Source organism: Mustela putorius, unplaced genomic scaffold (genome assembly GCF_011764305.1).
Source record: "Mustela putorius furo isolate JIRA1106 unplaced genomic scaffold, ASM1176430v1.1 tig00003942_pilon_pilon_pilon, whole genome shotgun sequence".
NCBI classification, from domain to species: Eukaryota; Metazoa; Chordata; class Mammalia; order Carnivora; family Mustelidae; genus Mustela; species Mustela putorius.
Genome location: NW_025422087.1, coordinates 18,468,792 through 18,485,914, shown reverse-complemented (window position 1 = coordinate 18,485,914; position 17,123 = coordinate 18,468,792). Strand labels below are relative to the sequence as shown.

Genomic DNA, 17,123 nt, shown 5'->3' with positions numbered 1-17,123 from the left:
CCAGAAATCCTACAGCTAGAAATATGTTAAATTACTCCCCACCTCTAAACCTGCCAAAATGCATAGATGCCAGGAATGGAGTTTTACTGGTTGACATCAGAGATGGAAGGAGTTTATCAAACTCTCTCTAGAACCCAAGTACACTGATCAGGTGGAGAGCATGAGAGAGTGAACATTTAAGTGAGGTCAGGGGCTCAAGAGAGCTCAAGAATTTCCAGAAGCAAATTCTCCCCTTTTCCTCTTGTCTAGTACCTGCCCTAATTGGAAAACAAAGTCAAGCGAGATGGGCGTGACTTAGGGGGACAGGATCTCGAAAGGTTGTTGGGACTGCCCCAAAGGCTGCTGTCACTCTCCTGCCAAGACCCTTTCTTCTTCAACAGATGCTTCAACTCAGCCACAAAGCCTCCACTCTCTCTCTTGATGGTGCAAACAGCAAACGGGAAATATCACGGGGTTTCAAAAACATCTTTAAAATCCTCCGTATGGGCTTTTAGTTACTTTAATAGGAAAGACACCTAAATATTAAAGACTTCTACATTTCCACATCAGCTTTCTTTAGCTGGGAGTGCCAGATATTTCAAAGCAAAACCAATTTCATATCCTCATCCATTTCTATGGCTTCCCTTTTTAGGGCAGTTTCTCACACAGCCACACATGAAAGTCTCACCCTGCAGCTGGTGAAGGACTGGCTGGTAGTGTCAACATGTGTTTACCTCTCCTGTGGAGAAAACCCAGCAGCAGGTAGCCCTACCTTCAATGATCTGAATTTATAAGAGACAGTTTGTCACTAAGGAAAGGGAACGAAAATGAGACTCGGAAAATTGGATTTTAATCTGGAGTCTGCCATGACTAGCTCTGTTCAGTCAAATTAAGGTTAATTCTTGGTTTTCTCATCCATAAAATGGGATATTATTGACTTTAAAGGTTGTGTGTGTATGTGTGTGTGTGTACACGTGTGTATTTGTGTATGAGTGCGTGTGTGGATATCAGGTTAGATGCCAAATGTTATTTTATAACAGCCTTCTTACAGGAGCTCAAAACCCCATTTTTGCTTTAAAAATCTGTCCCATGATCTCGCTTTTCATTTGCATTAGCTTTGTGTCCATTCAATATCTTCCAGGTCTGGGTCAGAGAGCAAATAGGAAAAGAAAAATGTAGTAAAGCTCAAAGTGAACAATGCCCTCTACTTTGGCGTAGCTGTGGTAGACTGCAAAATGGCCACAGTTTCTCCTTCCCAGGTTCACGCCCCTCTGCACTGTGACTTTACTATTCCTCCCATCAAGAGAAGAGCCCATTTTGCCACTTCTTGAATCTGGAATTAACTGTGTGACTTGCTTTGGCCAGAGGGACATTATCATGAGTAACGTCTGAGCATGTGGGGGGCTTGCCCTCTCTGCTGCTAGAGCCCTCCCACCACCACAAGAACAAGCCCACACAAAGCCTACCAGGAATGAGAGGCCATAGGGAAAGAGGCCTTCATCTACCTGGCCACTCCAGCCCCCAGTATGCATAAGAGCTTGTCTCAGACCATCTACCATGCCAGTCCTGATGAGAGCCAACCCACAGAATCATGAAAAACAGTGTTTGTTGGTTTAACCCACTTTGTTCTGTGATTTTTCCCAATGCAGCAAAAACTAATATAACACTTACAATACAACTTTCGTTTTACCCCCGTGTCTCTGAGGAAAATGACAATGACAAGGGGTAGTTTGCCTTTGGAGATATTAACCTCCCACTTTAGACCTTGAACTCTTCTGAGCCAATGACCCTACCTTAGTCTGTGTCCCCACCACTGAGAACACAGTGCCAGGAACATGGCAGAACTCACTAAGCATAGAAGGAATAGAAGAAAGAGGAAGAGGGGATTTGGAAGAGAGAGAGAGAGAGAAAGAGGGAGGAGGAAGAGAAGGATACATGAAACACAAATCAGAAATGAGTCTTGAAATGAAGCAGGGTCTGCAGGACCCTTGGCTTCCTTGCTTAGCTATGGGAGAGTTGACTACAGTCCTCAAATGGTAGTGGAGCAGTGGCACATTATCCAAAAGTTACAATAAGGAAGCAGAAATTCAACTGTGTCACCAGATAGAAGTTGACTCTGATCAACTTATTTGTGGCAAATACTTACAGTCCAGCAGAAGCTCCTAGTGTAAGAACCTCCGTTTTCCATAATCCTAATGATGGCAATATTAATCAGACCACCTGCTTGCCCCTTTCTGGGAAATATTTTTCTTCATCTCAGATATGCCAGGTTAGAATAAAATCTTCTCTGAGATTCCGAATATTTATCCAACTAAAGGCAGGTCAGAATGGAAAAAAGTGGGGGAAAAGGGAAGCAAAACCCATTCCCAAAGCCCCAAGAAGCCCCAGCACTTAAAAAGCCCTTCTGCCCAACTCACACGTCTGTGAACTTCCTGCGAGGATCTGTCACCACCATGGGCAAGCCACTGGCAAATGGGGGCTCACGGAGAACCTGGTACCTCACAGGCCTGCAGCCAGAGCACAAGGGACTGTGGGGCTGGGAAGTCAGCAGAGCTGCATCGATTTCCATCCGCTCATCAAAGGTGTAGACTTTCACCCCTGAGACCTTCCCATCAACATGCAGTTTGATAGTGAGTGGGGTGTCACAGAAAGTGTCTAAGGGGCCCAGATGCACAGAATCCTGGTGTTCCAGCAAGATCTCTGTATCAAAGAGTGCCTGCGAGGAGTCCATGGAGAGGTAGGTGACCCAAAGGGTAAGGGTATCAGCTTGGACCGGGTGCTGGAAGAGCAGCTCCAGGCTACAGCCTTCCGCAGGGCAGGGGACCGTCATGTTCATATGGTACAGATGGAGCTCAGGACTCCAGGCCTGCAAGCTCGGCTCACAGGGCTGGTCCACGTCTGGAGGCCCTGAGGGAGATGAACAGAAAGACAGACGTGTTAGGAACTGCCATGAGGTCTGAAAAGGAGTGGCTCTTATGTGCAACCAGAAAGAAGAACGAGGAAGGAGCTTTGAGCTAATGCCTACAGAAGCTGGTCAACTGAAAGGGTTAGATCTTAAGTACTAGAGAGGACAAAGGTGTAACGATGTAAAAACATTGTCTTGCTCCATAGCCCCTCCACATGATGCCTTTCATAAGAGGAGTCTAGCAAGGCATCAGGAATGGAGCAGCCCAGACCCCTGGGGGAAACATGAGGCTGATGCGGAAAAGGCAAGTCATGTCCTTCAAGAGTCCTTGAGCAGAGGAGAATTATTTGTACTTAGTTTATTCATAATTTAGGACAAACCACTACTTCTGAAAGCCTGTTTTACTTATGAATAAGGCCAATGTTTGTTTTGGTGTGTCATTATATTCTATTTAACTGGGCAGAAAACTTTTTCATTCCCTAAGATCACACCTTAGCAGCCCTTCCAACTGATTGTTATCCAAATTTTAAAACCACACGTTGAACTTTCCCTTTTAATTCAGGTATGTGTGAGCAGTTAGATCACTCATGGAAGTATTTGGTCACACATGGAAGAAATTGCAGGCAGGAAATAGAAATATATATTCTTGAATGGGGAAAAACTGGCGATGTGGTAGCTAAGTAAAAATCAGATGGTAGAAAGTCAAATATTGGAACTATATTAAGGTCAGTTCTATGAAAAAATCATCTACCAGGTTGTTTTTCTTCCATATCACATAAAGGGAAATTAGGAAGAAAAGTGCTACATTAGGAATCAGCAGAGTGATACTCTAATCGGTGCTGTGCCCTTAGCTGTGTGCCCTTAGCAAGTCTTTATGAAGCCTCCATTTCTTCATTTATGAAATAAGCACAATTTAGCCCCTGGCCTACTAGGATAGTGTAGAAGAGCCATACAGTGTTCCTAGAAACACAAATAGAATTATTTAGTCTTCAGAATTTAGAAAATAAAGAATATCTCAAAGCCCAGAGGAAATAAGTTCAAATGTATGTGTGTATATGTGTGTGTTTGGGCTGCTGTGTGTGTTTGTGTTACATCTCACAGACCTTACCATCTTTTGCTTCTATTGTGAATCCATTCATTCATTTATTCATCCATTCAACAAAAATTGACTGTGTACCTTTTTCACACCTAGCACTGATGTGGGTATTGGCTATAGAGTAGCAAACAAGAAAGATAAAAGTCCTGCCCTCCTAATCCTTATGGTAGGGTGATAAATACAAAACTAAATTAATAAAGTGGTAATGGCATCTTTGAAGAAAAACAAAGAAGGATAAAAGACTAGAGAATAAAGGGGTAGGACCAAGGTCTCTTTTAGATTACGGAGCCAAGGAGAGTCTCTCCAGAAAGATGACATTTAAGTAGGGAATGTGTCTGGTTCAATTTTGTATTCTGCATAGTATTTTAGAAAGTGGTTGGTATTCATGAAGTGTCATTAAATATATTTAGATCATATCTGTAGATAGATGTATTTGTGCACTCTGCTGAGGATTCAATCACTTTTGTCGTGTATATTTTGTCATAAATATGACTTGGTTCTCCATCTTTTCAAAGCAAAGGAAGGCCAGTATTTCTTAGCAGTATTTTCCAATAGCCATCCCCAAAAACCAGCAGCGTAAAAGCCCTTGGAAGCCACCCGAACACCACTGTTGTCTCAGAAAGTTTTTATTATGATCTCACGTTAAGACATGAACTGGAGGCCTTCAGAGTTGACCTGGTTTGCCTCAAGATACAATTAGAACCCAGAACTTATTCCTTTCACCTCCACAACATAACTTTAAATTTTGCCAAGAATTAAAAAGAGAGAAGTGCAAGGCCAGGGAATTGAATGAGCATTAGACCACTGGCACAGGACAATTTGTTTGCCACAAAGATGGCCTTTTATGAAAAGCCAATCTCTACATGAGTCCAGCACAATACCAATGTGAATTTTATAGTCACTTTCCATTCTTCCTTGAAAACTCTTACTTGAAAAAAGTTCCATAAGGTCAATCAAAATTAAGTACATTGTCTCCCTCCCAATTTCTCCTGGAGTCTCCAACCATTTGAGTAACTAGGAGCTCAAGGGGACATTTCACAGATGCTGTTGACTCTAAAACCAATGTCCTGCTTTTTTTTTTTTTTGGTCAGAGTCAAGACAGCAAACCACCTCAAGTAGGATTGTGTCCAACTCATCTTACTAGTAGTTTTTTGGATCTTAAGGAATACAAGAGAAGGAAAAACATGATAACTAGGTAAGCAATGAAGATGGCAGTCATAGAAGACACTAAGCCATTCAACAGAAGTTGTTAAAACTCATCAACAGCATTTTTTGGATTGAACTGTGATAACATTCATGCTTTAATTTGTCCTAGAGACCTTGATATAACATGTGAGTGATATTAACTGAGAAGTAGGGTGAGGACCAGGAAAAGGGACAGCTAAAAACATTTGCCCCTCCTAGAGCCTAACTAAGATCACATCCAAAGCACAACCAGTACCAAGGATTAATAGACTCATAAAATAACATAGATGAGAACGATCAGTTTGGAACACCTAGTCCACCCCACCCCCACCCAGACCAGCTTGGGCTGTACATCAATGTTTCTTGCAATGTGTTCTCTATTACTCTCCTAATAGAGATCAGCTTACACTGTTATGTGGCAAGGCTGCTTCATGGGCCAGTAGGTGTGCGTAACGCCTGAGCTCTCCCCCTGAAGTCAGCCCCTGAGCTCAGCTGTCTTCTCCAACCCTCTGTCCTCTACGCTGACCTCTGCTTCACCACAGCCATTGGGCCTCCATGCTAAGCACATGGGGGACACGCAAAGGTACCAGGCAGTCTTTCCCAGGTCCCTGGAGATATCCAGCAAGTCACGCACATGCACACACGTGCACACACGTGTGTGTACACACACACAACCTTTTTCTCACCATGCCACCATTCCACCCCTTCCCCCATTCTCGGCAGCTACCAAGTATAAACAAAAAAGCTATGGTCCTTTACCCACAGCCTCCTCTGGAGTCCAGTACCCTGAGGAGTCACACACACGCCGGGAGGAAGCTGTGTGCACGTACTGACGGAACGTCCCATCTTCAGTGCAGGCGCCACACACACTGCCTGGGACCCTGCAAAGAAAAGAGGGAAGGGAGGTGAGGGGAAGTGGTAGGATGAACTAGGATCACAGAATTCAGAAGGCCTCTGGGGGTGGGGAGTGGTGATGGGCATTGAGGCCCTAGGGGGTACCTGGGAACACAACGATCTCTCAGCTCATTTCCTTCTTGTGTGAACCTCATCTTTTAAAAATTCACAGTGACATGAAAACCTCTCAGGGTTATGAAGCAGAAGAATTTAACTAAGTCATAAAGGAAGCCTGTGGAGATGAAAGTGGTCAGCTTCCATCCTAGGAACATTCAACACAAAATAATTATAATCTAAATCTTTCAACACAAAAATCCTTACTAGACTGACTTTCTGTAAGTCATCCAAAGGCCCCTTACATTCCCCCAACTAAAACAGATAGCAATTTTCAGAGTAAACTTATTAGCTATATGTGGTCTTGTGTTTTAAACTCCCTACTTTAAATCACATACATAAAATAAAAGTCATGTGAAATGTAATGCCCCTTGGCTATGCATCACCTATGGGGAGCATGTCCAAATCTCTTACCATGATCCAAAGTTCTTCACTAGTTAACCCCACCCTTACTCACTTGAGCTCTTCTATGAACGTATGTTCCCAGCACAATGAACAAATCACCATTCCTCAAATACAGCATTCATGTGAAATATGGTCTTTTCTCTCCTAAAAAAATAGCCTTTTCAAGGCTCTCTGCTTGGCAAACTCCTACTCATCCTTCAAAACCCATTCAAATGTAACCATGGCAGTGGCATTTAGTTTTACTCCTCAGCATGGTGGGCACACTCTCCTCTACACACCCACCACAGCTTCTGGCTCCTGTCTTGGGGCATTGCTCTGTGGTGTTGAAAACCCCACTCCCATTCTCTCCTTTGCCTGTGAACAGGTCCACACCAAGTTCTGTTCTTTCTGTCCCTAGCAGTTAGCACAGGGACTGACCTCAGCAGTCCTTCCGTGAGAGCTTGTTTTATGGGCATCCCTGAGACTACTAGTACAGTTTACAAAGAGCCCTTTAACCACTAAATAACAAGGGGAGACGAGGCTCCACTCTGATACTTAGAATCTTTTCAGGAGCCCAACTGTGAATGATGCATCTGAAAATGAAGACAGCAAGTCAAGTTCCCTCACAGGTAGAGAGAGAAAATGAATAGCTTGGAATATACTAGAAAAATAACATAATTGGTAAATAGAGGTAATAATTACGTTACCAGCTCCCTCCCCTTTTTTTTCCCCCAGTGCTCATTTCTAAGCACCTTATCTGCCTAGCATTGTGCCACTAGGTGCTTTTCATAAATGATCTCTAATCCCTACAAGAACTCGGTGTTTACAAATGAGGACACTCAGGCTCAGAGAGATTAAGTCAACTGCCTAAGGTCACAGAAAGTTCCTTCGTTCTTTTGAGCAAGTTCCCTCAAACCCTCAAGTGTCCAGCACTTTGGCAATGAAAAGGTGCCGATAAGTCCAACCTCTGACTCCAATCAGCACCCACTTCTGGTGTGGACACAACTCCAAACCACATTTCCTTGATGTACTTGGCCTCTCTGGGCTGCCGCGGAGTGCGTGGTTGGGCTCCTCTCTGACATAAGAATTCCAAATACCTACTGGGGAGGAGTAAACATAACTCCAAGTGTGACACAAATCGCTGCGTATATGACGCGAGTCTCCCCGACACACGTGTTGGGAGGCCTCCGCGCCGTGGCCCACCTCGCTGAGAGAAGGAAGCAAATTCCAGCCTTTTCTGCCAACAGACTCGCAGCATGCCAGTACTGATGTCTGCTTTCTCGTAACATTTGTACCCGAGGAAGAATGGAGAGATTAAATTGTTTACACGTGTTATATAAACTGATACAAAACTCCAGTCTGCGCATGCCCCCAGAGGACATACTGTTCGGCCAGTCCAAGCGAAGCCGTACGGGGTCACCCTTGTAGGAAGAGGATTCTTAAACATATCACTTTTGTTGACTCACAGATGGAGCCCATGAGAGCTTCGGTGCTGATGATAATCAGAACTGCTTTGTAGGGCCCTTAAGTTCTAAGTGATGTCAAGCACTAAGCATACATTGAGGTATCTAGGACAGGTACCAAGATCCAGAAGGCTGGGAACACCACTTTGAAAAAGAATTTGCTGGCTTCCTTCCATCCCTGTCTCTTCCTGTCTTCTCTGCCAGGCTTCTAGGAAAGATGGAGAACATGGAAATGTGCTCCAGGGACATCCAGCTCCGTGGCCGGGGCCTGATACCGAGTAGGGAAGGGTGACACCTAGAAGAGGGGCTATCTGCGTGCTACATGGGAAGCTTTAAGGTCAGAGAAACAATCTACATGGGTTTCCTGTTTCAGAAATCCCAGCGGATGCCCCACATTCACCTCTATTCAGTTGTGGGGTCTTGGGCTAGCCCCCAAGTGCTTCTCCGTGCCTTGGTTTCCTAACTCACATGGCTTGTGCTCAACCTCAAGGACCAGATCAGACACCTCCTGGTAAAACACACCCCACCACGCTTCACACAACGATGGACCAGAGATGAGAGCCCCTGTCATTACCGCAAACACAAGGGCCGGGCTTGAGAATGGAGAGCCTCCACAGGCCACCGAGATGGAGTTCTGGCCCTGCTCGGGGAAACCACATTCCCCAACGTCCCACCAACGGTCCGATGTGCTGCTTTTCCTTCCTCTCTCCCTTTTTACAAAACTTCCGCTGGTATTCACACATACCAATATGCAAAGGATAAATAAAAGCTAATTTTAGATATAATGACTCTCTTTAGAAAACACGTATCAGGTGTCCGTGGTGGCAGGCCCAGAGACCAAGATGCAAAAGACAGTCCTTCCCTACGGAGTTGTGGTGGAGAGGGGCAAACAGGGAAATACCCAGATAATGACTCCACAAGGCAACCACCCCAAGTGGGACGGGCACCAGGCACAGCAGGAAGTAGAGAAGGCATCAGAAACACCACACAAGCCGGTGAAGGCCCCACGCACAAGTGTGGCAGGCCCTCCACCCCCAGAACAGCCTGAAGGAAGGTACCTCACCTCCTTTCCCCCAACACCGCCGTGCAAGGAGCAGGCCCTGCTTGTCCACAATGGCTGACCTGGGCAGATAGCAAAGGCCACCTCTGCTTTGTCAGGTCATCTTTATCACATTCATCAACCTCTTTGGGGCTCCTGGAAGCCTGCCAGCTGTGACATTCCAGAGGAAACATGTGCCTGGCCCCTCGCCAAGGAGTGAGTACACATGATGAGCCTCTGGCTTACCTGAGTGCCCTGTGAGCTCCACTAAGGAGATGGGGACAGAGCAGGATGGGGCCAAGAGGGGCAGCCCTGAGCAGTGGTGCAAGTGTTGATTAATCGCTCCACACCGGGGCTCCCCCCACTCCACGTTCTTCCCCTCGTGCACAGGAAATGCTACAGAGAGCACAGAACGGCTGGCCTGGGGCAAGCGCCTCTCTCTCACCTGTCATACACAACCCCACTGATTGGAGGCAGCCAGTGGATGGTGAGGGAGGTGTGGGTCTGCCCAGTGACCATGGGTGGGATGGGGATGGGGGTGGGCTTCCGACTTTGACTCCACTGCTGATACACAAGATCCAAATAGCAGTGCATCCGGGCCACCTGGTTCGGGGTGAAGCTGTCGGTGCAGTCGTCATCTGTGGAGACCAAAAAAAAAAAAAAAAAAAAAAAAGGAACAGGAGAGATAAAAGTCTTAACTTGGAAAGAGCACCAAGACCGTGGGGAGGGGAGGGGTCTGCCTTGCTTGTGCCCTAAGTCACCACACCCAACGCAATGCCTCACACTCTCACACTCACTGGGTTCCATTAAGACTTGCCAAATGACTAAATGTATTCTGTTGCGGAGAGTATCGAAGCTGCAAATGGGAAAGAGAAGGCATAGAATAGCACTTGCTTAACCCTAAAGCAGGACCATAACCCAGCTGTTGGATGGAGTCAGGGTTAAGACTCATGCCCTGGGGCAGAAGATTGCTCCTCGCTGAAGGTTACTTATTCAGGAAACCACAAGATGGCAGTGTTTCAGCATATGGCCTTTTTATTCATGACCCTTTCTGGAGTTGCAGACACCTGCTTTACGCCCAGTGACTCTACCAAGGTTAGGGGGATTCAGTGGAGATGGTCGCCCAGTGACTCTACCAAGGTTAGGGGGATTCAGTGGAGATGGTCGAGGAAATAGGGAACCAAAACATCGAGGATGCAGTAGGGCATGCATGGAGGTCTCAAGCTTATTTCTGGAGCCGGCAACATCTCCCTATTAGACGTAATTGTCATAGGGATGGAAAAGGAGTTATCTTAGTTTTAGCGTCACAGTGTAAGGGCCTTTTAGGCGCCACATCTGAGAGCACGCTAGTCAGACACTGCCCCCTGATTCTCAGATGTTTTCCCAGCTCTGGTTCTGCATCCCATTGTCTGGTCTCCCTGGCAAGGGCCACTCTGTGCTAGTTGCGGGAGGCAGGGATGCTAGTCCTCATGAATTCAATGCACCTGAATTATACACCAAAATGAAACAGGGAAGGAAATATATTGATAAGTCACAAGCAGGACCAGCTCACCACTCTTTTCTTCCCTTCAAAGGCATGACCAAGGTCTTGGGAATTTATCCTTTTTTTTTTTTCTTTTTTTGGATAGTCCTAGAATTTATCACCAAACAAGCCCCTGGGCCTTACTGAAAAAATAATTTCCTTCCTTCTCCTTAGAATAAATCATCAAATCAAAGAAGTCCTTACTTGTAGGAATAAATTTGAGTCCATTATCCAGAGACTATGATTAGTACTACTTTTTGCCAAAAATGAGGAAGGTGAAATTGGACAGGAAGAGACATAATCCAGGATAACAAGACCAAATAATAGGGTTGTTTCCAGGGCCAGGAGAGTAGAACCATTTTTTAAATGAGACTCTGTGTATGTGTGTGTGTGTATGTGTGTGTGTTTTGTTTTTGTTTTTTGGTAGGCAAGCTGAGAATCAGCCCATGGGGATAATGCTCGAGGAAGCAAATCTGATACCTTAAATAAAAATAACAAAATAAAGAGGGATCCTGATCTTGAACTTAAAATTAACCAGGTCCATCTTCTTGACCACCAACTGCAAAAACAGCACAGAGCCACCTTGACCCAGGAACTTCTTTCCCCATCACTATTTGAGTCTACTTCGGAATGAATGCCTAAGAACATGGCTAGGAACAAAAATAACCAAGTTCTGAGGAGCAAAGGAATCTCAAGAGAGCTTTTGGTTTTGTCCCCTTTTTAAACTGTCCAAGATAAAAGTGCATTCTTCTTTCCATCTTTCACAGAGGAGAATCCAGTCCACAAGACCTCTTAATATCTTTATATTTCTTTAAGTTCTTCAAAGACATGAGAATAAAGAATATGCTGTGATAAGTATCTCTGGCATAAATGACTGACCACTTCACAGTCCTCACCACCTCCCACAGCTCCACAGCCCACCCCAGCCACAAAGGGCTCCCGTGTAATCATAATAGAAAATATTCCCATCAAGATTAGTGTGATACCTGTATAGCTCATGTAGTTGCTGAATGGAGCCCCAGGGAAGTGGGTGAAGCCACAGGTGTCATTGACAGGCTCTGGGTCTTGGCACAGCTTACTCTTGGGAGTAGGGGCAGTGTCGGCACAGAGGTCTCCCGTATCCATGGACGGTTCTGTCTCCCTACAGGGGTCATCGCAGGATTCCCTCTCACTGACCCCTTTGAAGACATGGTAGAGTCCCAGGACATGCCCCACCTCATGGATCATAATGTTGGTATGGCCAGGCATGCCGTAATAGGCTGGGTTGAGGACAACGCCACCTGCAATGGAAGGTTTGGAAAACATCTCTAAGCATGTAATAAATAGCAACCCCCTGATCCTTAATTATGGCTTCTGGTAAACACCATGTTCTATTTCAGCTTCTAAGGGAACACTTTAGAACTTCTAGTGGTATTCAGTCCCTGCTCTTCCCTTTGGTCATAAACACCCTCTAAGCTAATCAATAAACATGTCTTTAACCCCTAGCATAGATGAATACTGTACTGGGAGGCAGGATTAGCACTAAAGATGACATGACATGATACAGGGCCAGGATTCTCAGGGCTAACTACACATTAACATCACCTAGTGGAGTTAAAAAACACAGATGTCCTAAAGACCTAAATGTAAGACCTGAAACTATAAAAATCCTAGAGGAAGCACAGACAGTAATATCTCTGTCATTGGCTGTAGCAACATTTTTCTAGATATGTCTCCAGTGGCGAGGGAAAGAAAAGCATAAATAAACAATTGAGACTGTATCAAAATAAAAAGCTTCTGCAGTGAAGGAAACAATCAATAAAACTAAAAGGCAACCAACTGAATGGGAAAATATTTACAAATGACACATCTGATAAAGGCTAATATATCCAAAATATATGAAGAACTCATACAACTCAACACGCCCCCAAATAAATAATACTATTTAAAAAAAGGCAGAAAAAATGAACAGACATTTGTCAAAGAAGACATCCAGATGACCAACAGACACATGAAAAGATGTTCAACATCAGTCATCATCAAGGGAACACTAGGAAGGGCTATCATCTCATACCTGTCAGAATGGCTACAATCTAAAACACAGGAAACAAGTTTTGAGGAAGGTGTGGAGAAATGGGAACACTCTTGCACTATTGGTGGGAATATAAATCAGTGCAGCTACTCTGGAGAACAGTTACGGAGATTCCTCAAAAAGTTAAAAAGAGAACTATTCTACTATCCGGTAATCGCCACTGGGTACTTACTCCTAACCTACAAAAATACTAATTCAAAGGGATACATACACCCTGATGTCTATAGCAGCATTATCTACCATAGCCAAATTATGGAAGCAGTCCAAGTGTCCATTGATATATGAATGGATAAAGAAGAATGGAATATATATACACAATGGAAGAGTGTGTGTGTGTGTGTATATATATATACAGACATACACACACATATGCATACACACATGTATACACAGTGGAATATATATACACAGTGGAATAATATGTGTGTGTGTGTGTATATATATATATACAGACATATACACACACATATACACAATGGAATATATACACACAGTGGAAGAGTATGTGTGTGTATACCCATACACACACATACACATACACACAGGAACATTATTCAGCCATTAAAAAGAATGAAATCTTGCCATTTGCAACAACATGAGGGGAGCTAGAGAATATCATGCTAAGCGAAATATGTCAGTCAGAGAAAGGCAAATACCATATGATTTCACTCATATGTGAACCTGAAGAAACAAAACAAATGAGCAAAGGACAAAAAAGAGAGAGATAAGCCAAGAAACAGACTCCTAACTACAGAGAACAAAATGATGGTTATCAGAGGAGAGGTGGGTGGGAGAGTGGCCAAAATAGGCGATGGCGATTAAAGAGTACGCTTGCTGTGATGAACACTAGGTGATGTATGGAATTGTTGAATCACTGGACTGTATACCTGACACTAATATAACACTATATGTTAACTATACTAGGATTAAAGTAAAGGAAAAAATTAAAAATTCACTACACTGATAGAAATGTAAATTAGTAAAATTATGGAAAAGAGAAAGGATATTCCCCAATCTATGTTTAATTATAATTAATTCATTTAAAAAAAATAAACTTCTATGTAAAAGCGAAAACAAACAAACAAAACCCCACAGACAACCAAACGCTAGCCCAGATGAAATGAATCTAAATATTCAAAGATGAGGATACATGCCTCAGTATTTTTTTAAAAGATTTTATTCATTCATTCATCCATTTGACAGAGAGAGGGAATACAAGCAGGGGGATTGGCAGACAGAGTGAGAAGCAGGTTTGCCGCTGAGCAGAGAGCCTGATGTGGGGCTCTATCCCAGGACCCTGGGATCATGACCTGAGCCAAAGGCAGACACTTAAGCGACTGAGCCACACAGGAATCCTGCCTCAGTGTTTTTTTTAAACTTCTCCCGTTGAGTTCCATTGGTCTGGGTGAAAGGATATGGGATTTAGAGCCAGGGAAGTCTGGGTCTGGATCCTGACCCTTCACATATCAGTTCTGAGTTCTTGAACACCTATTTGACTTTCTAGAACCTCAGTTTTTTTTTTTAAAGATTTTATTTATTTATTTGACAGAGAGAGATTACAAGGAGGCAGAGAGGCAAGCAGAGAGAGAGAGGAGGAAGCAGGTTTGCCGCTGAGCAGAGAGCCTGATGTGGGGCTCTATCCCAGGACCCTGAGATCACGACCTGAGCTGAAGGCAGCGGCTTAACCCACTGAGCCACCCAGGCGCCCTAGAACCTCAGTTTTATTGTCTGTAAGATGAAGATGATGGCACCTTCTTCTTGGTTTTTGTAGGTTTGGGCTTTCTAAAGCTTTTGCCACACCATAGGAGTTTAGTAATGACAGTTATGTGTGCTGCTTGTGATTTCATGATCCCTACTCACAAGGAGCCAACAACCATTGGGGCAAAAGACAAATCCAACCAAACGATCATGCAATTCAGAATGTCAGGACTGCAGAACTGCAGGAATATGACCCATCCTCACTTCCCTCAAATCTCCCCAAACACCAGGGGAGGTGTTTCAGAGAAGAGTTCATTGGATCCAATCTGGGCTTGGATTAAAGTAGTAGTATCATTGTAACTTTACAAAAGGAAAGGCTAAAGACTTCTAAGTGCCCCAATTTCTATGTGTCTAGCTTCCCAATCCCTGCTTCCCAATCCCCGCTTCCTTCCTTTTCCCATGTTTGAAACCACTTGACCTTCCTTCTTTGTCTCCAAAAATTGGCAGGATCAGGACTCATCCTCATCTCTAAGACCTGAAACAGGTCATGTCAAGAGCTCTAGAGCAACCCTCTCTGGTTGTATTTCCAGGCTGCACCTGCCCCTCTATCCCAGATCTGATCCCAATTCCCAAGACTTGCTTCATTCATCCTACTGAACCCTCTCTCTCTCAATATTCTAGTGAGTACAGCAGTCCCCCCAAAAGAACATCCCTGCCTCTCTTTCTCAGGATCATATTCCAGGGATTGTGTCTCATTCCTGAATTCTATGTGATGCCCTACAGACAACTACATACATGATTTTATGGGTAGAGCTGAATCACAGGTTATCAGGTGCCACGCCCACTGGTTTTTGCAGTAAGTGACTCAGTCTGCCCATGTAGTTACTACCTCACTGCAAAAAGGCAGTTTCTAAATTCAAGTTTGAGCTTCTTCCCTTCTACTCAGACAAGCTGACATCAACCAAACCATGCCAAGACCCATCCTGAAATAATACTGTCTACTCTCACATGTAAAACAGAGCCAGACCTTGTTTTCCTTGTGTATCATTTCTATCACTTCCAGTAAAAGTTCTTGTTCTCCAACATTAACCTTTTTCATTTTATAAAATTATTTTCTGTATATTTCTCTCATTTATGCATCATTCTGTCAGTATAATGTTAAAGTAATTTGAAAACAGATCTATTTCAGTAACAACCAGAATGCCCCATATCTGAATAAAGCCACCAAAATACAGCATTTCCACATTTCAAGATGCCAACCTCTTGATGTTTACATCAACTGCAGTACTATTCATCATCAAAGTTCATACGCCATTATGCTCTCTACTCTCCTTCACTCACATCAGCAAAGGTACTCTAAGTGCACGGTGTTGTGTGTAAGCGCCTTAATTCCATTACAGCTTCCTTCACCAGACCCCTTCTCCCTACATGCACTTAACCTCTTTCCTCTTTCTTTCCCTTCCCCACATCTAAGCAAGGTTTAGTTTTTTTAAAAAATCGGACAGAAATAGGACTTTGAAAGGCTACAATTCACCTATAAAGGTTTCACATGGAGTAGTTGCTTCTTCCTACATCATGCAGTATCCCATGGTTAAGCAGGCTTGAGAAAAAAGCAGCATGGCACACCCACCTCCTGCAGATTTACAGGTGCCTGAGAATTGTTCTGCGAAAGGCCCTGAGAAGCCCTGTAGCAATTCTGTGTAACCCTTTGCTTCCCAAACTCATTTGAACAGAATCTGTTTGGTGTAGAATACCTTTTGACATATAGAGCACAATTCATGGAACACTACCAAAGACAAAGAAAATTCCCAATCAATAGTTATTTTCTAACCATATGTATGGCCAGTCCCCCCCAAGCCCTCTTGGGATCTTCTCCAGTGATAGGAGAAAGGAGTTATAGGGGCACCTGGGCAGCTGAGTTGGTTAAGCATCTGCATTTGGCTCTGGGTCATGATCTCAGGGTCCTGGGATCAAGGCCCGAGTCAGTTGGGCTCCCTGCTCAGTGCAGAGCCTGCTTCTCCCTCTCCTTCAGCTACTCCCCCTGCTTGTATGCTTTCTCTGGCTCTCTTTCTCAAATAAATAAATAAAAATTTTTAACTAAAATAGTAATAAGAAGAAAGTGGTTATACCTGAACAGAAATAAGACTCTGAGAAGGAGGCATGGCAAAAATAGGAAAGAGGGATGACTGGGAGTGTGATTTTGGGGACACTGGAGGAGGATATGTGGGTGGTCATTATAATAGTGGGTGTCTCATCGACCTCCAGAAGTTTTTGCCTCCATCCCAAAAGAGACATTTACAAATCTAGAATATTTTCCTTTCAATAAACCAGCTTATTTATAAGGAAAGGAAGAAGCATAAAAATGCAAATCCTCAACGCACCCAGCAAATCTCCTCCACACCAATGACAGGTGGCCAGGGTTTTCCTCCATAGCACTTGTTATGCACATTCTCCAAACCGGAGAATATAAATTTAGCCACACAGCATTTAAATTTTAATTAAAAGAATAAACCTTTTAACCCACTTGCTGTTACATTTTTTAATTCCAGAAAGATGGGATTTTTGCCCCCAAATCACTGTATGGAACACAGAGTACTAAGCTTAGTTGCTATGTGTGTATAGATAGAATATTGTATATTCTAATTTAGAATTAAGTACACCAATACATGTTGAGGGAAATTCTGCTCGCTAGAGCCCAAGTGATTACAAAATTCTGCTCGCTAGAGCCCAAGTGATTACAAAATTGCACTAGACCAGAACTTAAGGAACTTGG

At 43.8% G+C, this 17,123-nt stretch overlaps 1 protein-coding gene across 1 annotated transcript in view; it reads right to left on the bottom strand.

Moving 5' to 3' along the window:
• The window catches only part of PAPPA2 (pappalysin 2), a 288,850-nt gene that overhangs the window by 146,813 nt on the left and 124,914 nt on the right, over window positions 1-17,123 (bottom strand). The window contains exons 4-7 of the mRNA XM_013061142.2: window positions 11,568-11,861; window positions 9,505-9,697; window positions 5,925-6,046; window positions 2,397-2,886 (exon numbers count right to left, since the gene is read on the bottom strand). Coding sequence (XP_012916596.1) covers window positions 2,397-2,886; window positions 5,925-6,046; window positions 9,505-9,697; window positions 11,568-11,861 — 1,099 coding nt within the window. The remainder of the gene's footprint in view (window positions 1-2,396; window positions 2,887-5,924; window positions 6,047-9,504; window positions 9,698-11,567; window positions 11,862-17,123) is intronic.